Source organism: Rhinoderma darwinii, chromosome 1, assembly GCF_050947455.1.
Source record: "Rhinoderma darwinii isolate aRhiDar2 chromosome 1, aRhiDar2.hap1, whole genome shotgun sequence".
Lineage (NCBI taxonomy): Eukaryota > Metazoa > Chordata > Amphibia > Anura > Rhinodermatidae > Rhinoderma > Rhinoderma darwinii.
In genome coordinates, this window is record NC_134687.1 from 316169971 (window position 1) to 316182659 (window position 12689).

Genomic DNA, 12689 nt, shown 5'->3' on the forward strand with positions numbered 1-12689 from the left:
TAAAACGGCATTAAAAAATGCAACATACATTGACGTGTTTTTTTTTTTTTAAGAAAGAAAACAAAATCTATGGATGTCTATAAAAAAAATGCTACCTAAAAAAATGTAATGTTTGTAGTGTGTTCTATATTTCAGTATTGACTTCCAGCTAACATCTGGCCACAGTTTTTGTTTTTTTTTGTAGCAAAAAATGACAGGAAAGACTCCACAAAAAAGTTTCCTAAAAACTTTGCATGTGAAGCCACCCTTACAAAGTCAAAACTTTCTTCCACCTGGTGGATTGTGCTTCGCATTTTCCAATTGGACTGCCTTTGTTCCATAATTAAAATTTTTTTTTTTAATATTTCTACTCAATAAAATAACTCCAGGTTATTTTAAGAGCTAAGGTGCAAATTCACCCAAAGCAAAAAAAAAAGCTATATCCAGCTACCTCAGAAGCTGGTGGGATCTTACAAATCAAAGTAGATAGCAGTTTTTAAAAATGATGTGCACTTACTAATGTGCTGTCTGTCGCTGAGATTTCTCCGTAAACCAATCTCACATGTAATCCCATGACTTTGCTCCTGGTGTTCATGTCCTGCACACTGAACACATATTTATCTCCCCTCTCCCCCTGCCTGTAGTCTAGGGGACATCACAAATCACATGCCCTTTATCTCCACTGTGTAACGACCAGCAGATTTGTGGACCCACTGGGCTACTCCGCCAGATTGGCGTAGGGTCACCTCTAACGGAGTTGTCTAAGCAGCCTCCCCGGTCTTCAGCCTTTAACCACATCTACAGGGATATGGTCTTCGCTGCAGAGACTGCCAGGTCGCTACCTCTTGAGGCGGTCCCGGCTGAGTAGCTGCTGGTCAAACAGAAGCTAGGCAGAGTCAGGCAGGTAGTACCTTGGTAGTAGTAGACAGGAACTGGATTACTGGAAGCAGGCTGGTGCCGGGTTACTGGAAGCAAGCTGGTGCCGGATTACTGGAAGCAGGCTGGTGCCGGATTGCTGGAAACACACTGATGCCAGATTGCTGGAAGCACCCAGAGGGCACGGGATATTGTCAGGTAACAGACTCAAGATACAGGATGCCAATAGGTAACAGACTCAGGATACAGGATACTAATAAGGCTGGATTCACACGAGCGTGGCGTTTTTGCGGACGCAAAAACGCGGCGTTTTGCACGCGCAAAAACCACTTGACAGCTCCGTGTGTCATACGTGTATGATGCGCAGCTGCGTGATTTTCGCGCAGCCGCCATCATAGAGATGAGGCTAGTCGACGTCAGTCACTGTCCAGGGTGCTGAAAGAGTTAACTGATCGGCAGTTAACTCTTTCAGCACCCTCAACATTGAATTCCGATCACAATATCGAGCAACCTGTTAAAAAAAACAAAAAACGTTCGTACTTACCGAGAACTTCCCTCCCGGCCGTTGCCTTGGTGACGCGTCCTTGGAGACGCGCCTCTCTTGACATCCGGCCCCACCTCCCTGGATGACGCGGCAGTCCGTGTGACCGCTGCAGCCTGGGCTTGGCCTGTGATTGGCTGGAGCTGTCACTTGGACTGAATTGTCATCCCGGGAGGTCAGACTGGAGGAAGAAGCCGGGAGTTATCGGTAAGTCAGAACTTCTTTTTTTTTTACACGTTCATGTATATTGGGATCGGAAGTCACTGTCCAGGGTGCTGAAACAGTTTAACTCTTTCAGCACCCTGGACAGTGACTATCTCCTGACGTCGCGTACCGGAAATTTTTTTGCCGGGTTCGGCCAAAACGAGTTCGGCCGAACCCGATGAAGTTCTGTTTGGTTGTCCGGGTTCGCTCAGCTCAAAGACACTCCGTTTGGATGTTTGTAAACAGAAAAGCACGTTGTAACGACGGGGGTAGGGAAACGAACAAGTGAGCCCTAATCTACCCGCCTCTCTGTCCCTGCCTACTTGCAACGACCCGCCCTAGGCGACGGGGTACAACTGGGCGGCGGTCCCTACATTCAGTAAGTGCACGAGACAAACATACAAGGGAATACAAAGCAAAGGGAAAGGGGCAGTTGCCCACAGCAACAACGTGAGCAACCAGAGTGGAGAACGAGCCAAGTCAAACCAGGAGAGCACGAGGTACCAAACGCAGAGCAGGAGAGTAGTCAGTAAGCCAGGGTCAGTATGGAGCAGGATCAAATAGTTAGGAGCTGTAGCTGGGCCAGGAAACCACACGGAAAGAATCACAAGCAAAGGAGGAACAGGAAAGGCAGGTATAAATAGACAGAGGGCGGGAGCTAGCTCCGTCTGCGATAGGCTCTCCCACTCCTAAGCCTGCCATCCTGAGTGGTGGAAGATGGAGTCAGTCTCAGAGACGTAGATTCAGGTGCAGACTGATTACCCATGGGAGTTAACCCCGAAGCTGTGCCTGGCAGATCCTTTACACATGTGGTGCTTTTCTGTTTACATTCATCCTTTTGACAGCTCTTGCGCGAATCACGCAGTTCGCACGGAAGTGCTTCCGTGCGGCATGTGTGGTTTTCACGCACCCATTGACTTCAATGGGTGCGTGATGCGCGAAAAACGCAGAAAGAACGGACATGTCGTGACTTTTTTTCAGCGGACTCACGCTGAGGAAAAATCACGGACATGTCAGCACGGCCCCATAGACAAATATAGGTCCGTGCAACGCGCGTGCGAATCACGCGCGTTGCACGGACGTTTTTCCCGTTCGTCTGAATAAAGCCTAAGTAACAGGCTCAGAATACAGAACCTTCGCAGGATAAGGGTATGTTCACATGCTTACCAAAATACGGCTGAAAATACGGAGCTGTTTTCAAGGGAAAACAGCCTCTGATTTTCAGCCATTTTTTAAACAACTACTGTTTTTTGCAGCGTTTTTTACGGCCGTTTTTGGAGCTGTTTTTTTGTTGAGTCAATGAAAAACGGCTCCAAAAGCTGATCAAGAAGTGGCATGCACTTCTTTTTACGCGTCGTTATTTGATAATGAGGCGTAAAATAACGACCCGTCGGAACAGAACGCCGTATTTCCCATTGAAATCAATGGGCAGATGTTTGTAGGCATACTACTTCAGATTTTTCAGCTGAAAATAGCCTGTGTGAACATCCCCTAACACTAAGTTTGTCGGACTTTGCTCAGGCACTAGGGAAAGGGGCAGGGACACTTATAAGGATCAGGGTCTGCAGGGATAAGATCGGGTCATTTTTACTGGTGCACGCGCTGGCCCTTTAAGAACTGGCACGAGTGCGCGCACACCCTGTGGGACAGTTTGGGAGAGGAAGCAAAGAGCAGAGCGTGCCGGCATCCCTGGGAAGGGAGATGCCGGCGGGGTTGCACAGTCCTGCGGTCGCGGCTGCTGGTGAGGGGATGCCAGCAGTCAGCGGCTGCAGGCATTACACACTGCTCCCTGCTCTCCCCCTTCCATTCATATCACTGAAGAGATCATGTTTCACATGCTGGGCAGCAGATAGTGCAGAGCTGTGTCTCAGTAGCAGACCGTGTGTAATTACAGCGCTACCTTACACCTTGTAATAGAAGGGCATGCAAGCAACTGTAAATACAGGCAATGTCTGTGAGGGGTTAGAAAAATCATAGGCACTGAAGTCATTTACATAGCAATTCTTGCCAGCATCAAAACAGAACTGCTGTACAGAAATTGGTAACATAATGACATTTAGGTATAATTACTTCTGAGCTATGGTGGCATCACCTGGTGAGCATTCACACACATACAGGTACTTGTCTGTTTTTCATAATCTCGTATAACGCCTTTAATATTCCTAGTTAAGTTCCATATCCTTATAGACTAAAAATCTTAAAGCGGTTGTACCAGAATTTACAATGATCACCTATCCACAGTGCTGTGCTTGGCAGTTTCCATCATCCCTATAGATTTTGAATGGAGCAGCAGCGCGCATGCTCGACCACTGCTCCATTCATGTCCTCAATACTGATGTCGAGCAGTGAAGAGAACAGGGGGTTTGGGACCACCATTCTTGTGATCATTGGGGGTCTCAGTGGTGAGGGTCCCAGCGGTGGGGCCTCCAGCAATCAGACATATGTTATCTTTATTCCAAAAAAAAACAAGCATTTTTGCATTATTTTCCATCAAACAGTTTGGCGCTTAAAACGCTGTATATCTATACTCATTACAGCATCCATGTGTGAAGCTTTGTTGAGACCATTGTCTGTAAGGGCTCATGCACCCGGCTATATTATGACTCCGTACAACTCGAAGCTGGTACAGAGGTATAGTACAGCACCCAGAAGTGTATTGACACCTTAATGGACTTTCATATGCCTCTGATTTCATATGGAGGATTTTCTGTCCGATTCATATGGACTCCGACAGATATTTTTTTTTTTAACATACAGTGAAGGAAATAAGTATTTGATCCCTTGCTGATTTTCTAAGTTTGCCCACTGTCAAAGACATGAACAGTCTAGAATTTTTAGGCTAGGTTAATTTTACCAGTGAGAGATAGATTATATTTTAAAAAAAAAACAGAAAATCAAAATTATATATATTTATTTGCATTGTGCACAGAGAAATAAGTATTTGATCCCTTTGGCAAACAAGACTTAATACTTGGTGGCAAAACCCTTGTTGGCAAGCACATCAGTCAGACGTTTTTTTTTTTAGTTGATAATGAGGTTTGCACACATGTTAGATGGAATTTTGGCCCACTCCTCTTTGCAGATCATCTGTAAATCATTAAGATTTCGAGGCTGTCACTTGGCAATTCGGATCTTCAGCTCCCTACATACGTTTTAGATGGGATTAAGGTCTGGAGACTGGCTAGGCCACTCCATGACCTTAACGTGCTTCTTTTTGAGCCACTCCTTTGTTGCCTTGGCTGTATGTTTCGGGTCATTGTCGTGCTGGAAGACCCAGCCACGAGCCATTTTTAATGTCCTGGTGGAGGGAAGGAGGTTGTCACTCAGGATTTGACGGTACATGGCTCCATCCATTCTCCCATTGATGCGGTGAAGTAGTCCTGTGCCCTTAGCAGAGAAACATAATGTTTCCACCTCCATGCTTGACAGTGGGGACGGTGTTCTTTGGGTCATAGGCAGCATTTCTCTTCCTCCAAACACAGCGAGTTGAGTTAATGCCAAAGAGCTCAATTTTAGTCTCAAGTGACCACAGCACCTTCTCCCAATCACTCTCAGAATCATCCAGATGTTCATTTGCAAACTTCAGACGGGCCTGTACATGTGCCTTCTTGAGCAGGGGGACCTTGCGGGCACTGCCGGATTTTAATCCATTACGGCGTAATGTGTTACCAATGGTTTTCTTGGTGACTGTGGTCCCAGCTGCCTTGAGATCATTAACAAGTTCCCCCCGTGTAGTTTTTGGCTGAGCTCTCACCTTCCTCAGGATCAAGGATACCCCACGAGGTGAGATTTTGCATGAAGCCCCAGATCGATGTCGATTGACAGTCATTTTGTATGTCTTCCATTTTCTTACTATTGCACCAACAGTTGTCTCCTTCTCACCCAGCGTCTTACTTATGGTTTTGTAGCCCATTCCAGCCTTGTGCAGGTCTATGATCTTGTCCCTGACATCCTTAGAAAGCTCTTTGGTCTTGCCCATGTGTTAGAGGTTAGAGTCAGACTGATTAATTGAGTCTGTGGACAGGAGTCTTTTATACAGGTGACCATTTAAGACAGCTGTCTTTAATGCAGGCACCAAGTTTATTTGGAGCGTGTAAGGGTATGTGCACACACACTAATTACGTCCGTAATTGACGGACGTACTTCGGCCGCAAGTCCCGGACCGAACACAGTGCAAGGAGCCGGGCTCCTAGCATCATACTTATGTACGATGCTAGAAGTCCCTGCCTCGCTGCAGGACAACTGTCCCGTACTGTAAACATGATTATACTACGGGACAGTTGTCCTGCAGCAAGGCAGGGACTTCTAGCGTCGTATATAACTATGATGCTAGGAGCCCGGCTCCTTGCACTGTGTTCGGTCCGGGACTTGCGGCCGAAATACGTCCGTCAATTACGGACGTAATTAGTGTGTGTGCACATACCCTAACTGGTCTGGAGGAGGCTGAACTCTTAATGGTTGGTAGGGGATCAAATACTTATTTCTCTGTGCACAATGCAAATAAATATATATAATTTTGACTATGTGATTTTTTTATTTTTTTTTATATAATCTAGCTCTCACTGGTAAAATTAACCTAGCCTAAAAATTCTAGATTGTTCATGACTTTAACAGTGGGCAAACTTACAAAATCAGCAAGGGATCAAATACTTATTTCCTTCACTGTATATGTTTTTTTTTTGCTGGATGGCGCAAGATTATATTGAGTTGGTATCATGACAAATTGTATAACGTCTGTAAGTGAGTAATGCAGAGGCAGGTTGACACATTAATCTTAAACTGATCTTGCTAAATGATTGTCTGTCTCACTACACGATTGAATTAAAAGTGATGTCATCATATATGGTGTCATATGATGTAATTACATAATGCAGGTTAAAGTGTCTGGTGTAGTCACCAAACATATACAACACACAAACACAAATATTGATGATAAGGCCTAAAATCATGTCTTTTATTATGTGTTCAATTAAAAGATTTCTGGTAGTACAGCATCCAAGTTCTCTTACGTCGTAAACCTTTTTTAATAGCAGCTGTGCTTTGCATCACATCAGCATGGCTCTCCTCTCATTTCTAGTCCAAAGCATGGCTCCCCCCTCATTTCTAGTGCCCAGCATGGCTCCCCCCCTCATTCTTAGTACCCAGCATGGCTCCCCCTCTCATTCCTAGTCCCCAGCATTGCTCCTCTCATATTCTTATACACTATAGTACACCTGCACAGCTCCTCTCTTATCTCACCATGGCTTTCCACATTCTTAGACTCCAGTCAAGCTCCACGGACTGCTAAACTTGACACCTTAATGGTGTCTCAGACTCCCTTGCTCATCAATCATATGGGCTGTTCAGTGCAGCATGACGCATGATGCACCCTGCCCTTCTCGGACAGCCTCCTTCCATCTCCCTCCTCCTCCCTCCATGGTGCTGGAAGTGCTACACCTGCTCCCTTTGCTGTAATGGTGCAATGCAATGATGGCAGGTTCTCTCCCTGGATTTGCCACGCTATTCTCCTCCTCCTGCTCTCTCCAGTATGCACACCCACGTTCAGATGATTCACAGTGAAAGTCCCATTTGCGGTCTTGTTGGAATACGGAGTGGTCTGCTTATAGAAGGACAGCTTCCATAGACTATAATGGAGGGAAAATCTGTCTTGGAAAATTCAGTCTGGATGTGGAAGGGGTCTTGTCAAAGGGATGGTCATCTGGGGAGATTTCAAGGTACAGCATTGTATTGAGGCCCAGGACATTCAAGGTTGCATATACTACACAATCTAGCTTAACAGCTGCTATGTACTAATGCACCATAAAAATGTGTGTATTTGCACATAATAGTACATATACAGATAGTATAGAAAACCAACAAACATTCAAAAATGCATGTTTCTGAGCTAGATTTTGTATAGTACATCTCATGTTTTTAGAAATCATCCACTCGTGTCACCTTTACCTTTGTTTGCTGCATTTCTTATTTTGTGTTTCTTTTGCAATTACTTTATATTAATGTATTTATCTGCAGACACAGAAATGCACATGAATAAATATATTGCGTTATATGTAGACACATATTTGAATTTCATGAGAAACATTCTTTAATAAAGGTTAAGCTTCTTCCTTAAGGCATTTGAGACTCCCAGGCTGAGCGCTGAAATATTTAATGCACTTCTCGCCATGTGTTATTGCTTAAGTAATGAGCAATTATTGAATTTCTTTTTAAAGTGTGAAAGGTTGTCATGTTATTTATGAGCTTTTAAGGGCACATGTACCTTTTCGCTGTCATCGTTGCATATGTGGTCTTGATGTACTGGCTGACACTGAAACGAGGGGCCCAAATGACCTGCACAAGAAAAATAAAAAAAGAGATATATCACTCATTGGAGCAAATGGCTCCTAAAAGGTTGCTAAGCATACACTATTAAACCTACAGTACAAATCACGTAGCATACTGTGTTTAACATTAAGCAGCAAGTTCACTTGTACTACATGCTTAGAAATGATGACTGGTTAAAGTTAAGACCAAAAATCAATCTCAGTACCAATTGCAATTACTATTCATTGGGATTGCATTAAAATAAGTTAAAAAATGGCTTTCAGTTGTCCTGTCCGCACACACACACATACATAAAATATAAAAGTCACAGTATTTGCAAAAAATAATCTGTTTTTATCTTGCAGATTGTAGCAACATTGTTTAAACCAGGTACACATACCAACACAGACATGAAGGCGCAGAACTCAATTATTTTTGGCTGTGTTGACATCGGCATTGGTTTCCGTCTGAGCTTTCTGTCGGGGGGAACCCCTTAACTGAAAGGCAAACGGAAACCATAGCTTCTGTTTGCATCACCATTGATCTCAATGGTGACTGATACTGTGCTAATGGTTTCCATTTGTCACCGTTGGGAAAAGGGTTCAGTTTTTTCGAGGGAATCACTAGCGCAGTCGACTGACGGAAACCTTACACAAGGGTGACACACGGAAACCATAAGCAGCGAAAGCATTACTGTTGAAATCCATGGTAATGCAAATGGAACCTACGGTTTCCGTCTGCCTTTCCGTTGAGGGGTTCCTTCGACGGAACCTGTCAATGGAAACCAACGCTGATGTGAACAGGCCCTAAGTTATATATTTATAAAAACCCATCAAAATGCATTGTAGGTCAGATTGTCAAACTTTAGTAGTAATGACGAGTATCACAGTCTAAATTAATTCAGTAAGCCATATTTTCTGATGAAAAACAAAAGAAAAGTTTTGCATTAAAGAGGGTTTTCTGGGAGTTAATAAATCCCTACAATGCTGTGAAAAGCTATAGACTTGTGAAATAAACTTGAATCCTTCACATTTCCATTGATTTTAACTTTGTTCCATCCCATTCCTCAAAGCGCACGCTAATTGTTTTCCTTCTGAACTTAAAGAGGCTCTATCACCATATTATAAGTGGCCTATATTGTACATTATGTGATCAGCGCTGTAATGTAGATTACAGCAGTGTTATTTATTTAGAAAAACGATCATTTTTTACGGAGTTATGACCTATTTTAGCTTTATGCTAATGACTTTCTTAATGCCCGACTGGGCGTGTTTTACTTTTTGACCAAGTGGGCGTTGTGGAGAGAAGTGTATGATGCTGACCAATCAGCGTCATACACTTCTCTCCATTCATTTACACAGCACATAGTGTTCTTACTAGATCACTATGTGCAGCCACACACACACACACACACACACACACACACACACACACACACACACACACACACACTAACGTTACTCAAGTGTCCTGAGAGTGAATAGACCTCACCTCCAGCCAGGACGTAATGTCTATTCAGAATCCTGACACTTCGGTAACATTTGTGTGTGATTTACAGCAAGGCAAGCATAAACTGTCATTTAAAACGAGATTATGCTTGCCTTTATGTAAATGCTCAGCGTCATACACTTCTCTCCACAACGCCCACTTGGTCAAAAAGTAAAACACGCCCAGTTGGGCATGAATAAACTCATTAGCATAAAGCTAAATTAGGTTGTAACTCCGTCAAAAATGATTGTATTTCTAAATAAAAAACACTGCTATGATCTACATTACAGACATCAGTGCTGACGACACCTACATCGGGGGAAGAAACAAGCAGCCCTAGATCATGTGCTGGTGGTTCGACACGTGATCTGGCACGTCAGCGGAAGAGGGTAGATCAGAGTCAAGTGACCACTATTTAATTAATAAAAAAGAGGCTAGGAAAACCCCTTCATATTGATAGCATTCAATTGTCCTTGTTGTATGCAGTACAATATTTGTATACACTTAAAATAGATGAACATTAGATTACCCAAGAAATAAATCACTGGAATTCCAACTCTCTGTAGAGTATCTCTTTAACCTGTATCCAGCACACTGTACACTAGCCAAAGTACTTCTATGACCTTTATAGCAGACTATGATTTGCTGGACATTCTTTTGAAACCTGTAACATTATGTTGTGTGACATTTGTGAATGTCACAGACTTGTATTATAACAAAATTACCTTGTTTACAACTGCTCACCAAAGAACTTTTAGCTTGTTACTAGTAAAAGGGTTCTCCACCTCCAAATTTCAAGAAGAATTGTATTTACACCGTAACCACAGTGGCAGCTTATCTGAACAGCTTAAGTCATGTAAGACACGGTGGTTGCAACCTGCTAGGGATAAATTACGTAGAAAAATTCCAGCTTTATAAAGGGGTTTGGCAAGCTGGAAACTATTCTATCTCTGGTTACTCAGGCCTTCAACTCAAGGCAAATTTAGCTCAGAGCTGAGGGGAGAGAGTAAAGAGGTTTTGCCGAACTCAAACTACACTCTGTTCTTGATTGAAAGCTCTACTAGTCCTCCGCCTCAAACGCTGTGTGATCCAAGAGCGGTCACTCAAAAGCAGCGGGGAGGCGACGGGGAGGCGTTACAGCGGACACTTCCTATTCAGCATGTCAAGATCAAAACTGCTTTTCCAGGGTGAGGATTTCAGCCAAAACGACGACATAGGTATGCCTGAACTTGTCTCCCCTACACCTTACCTAGTGGTGTCAGCGTTGTGAATGCGACTAAAGTCCTGACAGACCCCCTTTAAGAATTATTATTAATGATAATAAGGTTGTTCAGATCGTTAACGATAATTGTTAAGTCTATAGTCAGCTTTACATGTTTTTATGTCTTGGTTACTCATCTATAATGATGTTATGCTGGCTCTGCCTACATCTTGTGGCCTATAGCAGACATGCCAATGTTCGAGATAGAAGGCCTCTGCACAGCAGCCAATGCAAGGGTTGTGAAATCAGTAGTTTGGGCCTTCAAAGAAGTCACAGACTAATCTGTAGTTGAGAGCGGTTTACTATCAACACATAGTGACGAGAAGCTAATGTTAAAATAATACTTTACAGTTTTAACTCATGTTATTGTGGTCTCCCACTCCCCAACTCTTTCGTACCCTGGTTTCTCTGCAGTGTAGCTCGACATAGATCTCCTTTTTGTTCAACACTGCGTCCCTCAGGTTGTCCCTGGCACATCAGGAGAACTTTGGGAACGAATGTGTTCCCATATCCTGTATAAGAAAATACAGACACTTCAGGATGAGTAATGTCTGCAAGATTTCTGGACCCGGTCTGGAGTCTGTATTTTCTTACAATGCGAATGTGACTGAGACATGACAAGTTTGCGCCCTCTTTTTTCCAAGGCATAGGACAAGATACAGGTGATGGAAGCACCAGGAGTAATGAGGAACCATACCGTGCTATATAGTGAGGAAGCCTCAGTAAGAAAACGGGTGGAGTGAGATTGCTAAAATTTCTAATAAATTAATGTAAAATCAGTTTGAGGTGCAACATCATGATATAAAACAACATTTATAATTCATTCTTGTTAAAATGTATTTTTGTTTGAACATATAATGCTGACAGATTTGTTTTGTACCTTAATACCATTGCTTAATTCTGCATTACAACTGAAAGCAAAGAACTCTTCAAAGATTTTACATCTTTGTAGTCTGGGCCAAAAATACAGCAAACATTGCTTTATAGATTGATATTTTTTATAGCTAAAGATATTTTTTAAAGCCTCAAGTTTAAGAACCTCTCCACATTGTTAAATATAAAGGATAGTCACACAGAAAACACAACTAGTAATTTCGGTGTCATTAGCTGTATATCGGTAGGGGCAGTTGTAATTTAATAATATGTATTCTGCAAAGAAATACCACAGAGAAATACTTAAATTAGAGATCTCACTTAAATACAATTTCAGGATGTTTGCTGCTCATATTTCTCAGAGTGTGTTAAGCTCTAAAATGTATTTATACAGCTCTGTATAAATACAGCATTTAAAAGGGTTTGCCCTTCAGAGACATGTCATAAATATCAGAGATGGGGCCCGCAACGATCTTAAGAACGGGGCCCCCTAAAACCCGTCCTACCTTTCTCGGCTCCCATGCCTCCCGGCCACTGCCTGATTATATGGTTTTGAGTTACACTGTTTTCGTAACCCTCAACCATTTAATCAGGAAGTGGCCAGGAGGCAGCGGGAACCGAAAAAGGCAGAACGGGGTGTAGGGGGTCCCGTTCTAGAGATGGGTGTGGGTACCAGAGGTGGGACCCGCATCGATCTGAGATTTATAACATATCCTGTGGATATGCCATAAATGTCTCTGATGGGCAAACCGTTTTAAGTGAATGGGACTGAGCTGCAATACCAAGCTCAGCCACTACCAAATCTATGGCGCTGTGCATGGTAAACAATAAAGGGGACACTGGCTACAGCAAGCCCATTTAGTCAGCTGATCGGCAGGGGTGCCAGGGATCAGAGCCGACCTATCTGATATTGATGGCCTATACTAAGGATAGGCCATAGAGATTATAGTCTGGGAAAACGTCTTTAAGAGCTGCATGCACTATTTTTCTGGCTTCGGACCAAATAATCTTCCAACACGCTCTGTTGTCCGTTTTCATTGCAGCATTTGCTCTGTTGATGTTCATTCTGGGAACTATAGTATTTATACTAGGCACTGTACAGTCATTAGATGTAGGAAAAACCAGCTGCATTATAGTAGCTCAGCTAAGCTGTTATTGTTTCCA

General features: G+C 43.1%; 1 protein-coding gene across 4 annotated transcripts in view; it reads right to left on the reverse strand.

The window, feature by feature from the left end:
- RNF38 (ring finger protein 38) overlaps positions 1-12689 on the reverse strand; it is a 293223-nt gene that overhangs the window by 99260 nt on the left and 181274 nt on the right. For all 4 annotated transcript variants that reach the window (XM_075825543.1, XM_075825544.1, XM_075825545.1 and 1 more), the window contains exon 2: positions 7860-7930. In XM_075825543.1, coding sequence (XP_075681658.1) covers positions 7860-7930 — 71 coding nt within the window. The remainder of the gene's footprint in view (positions 1-7859; positions 7931-12689) is intronic.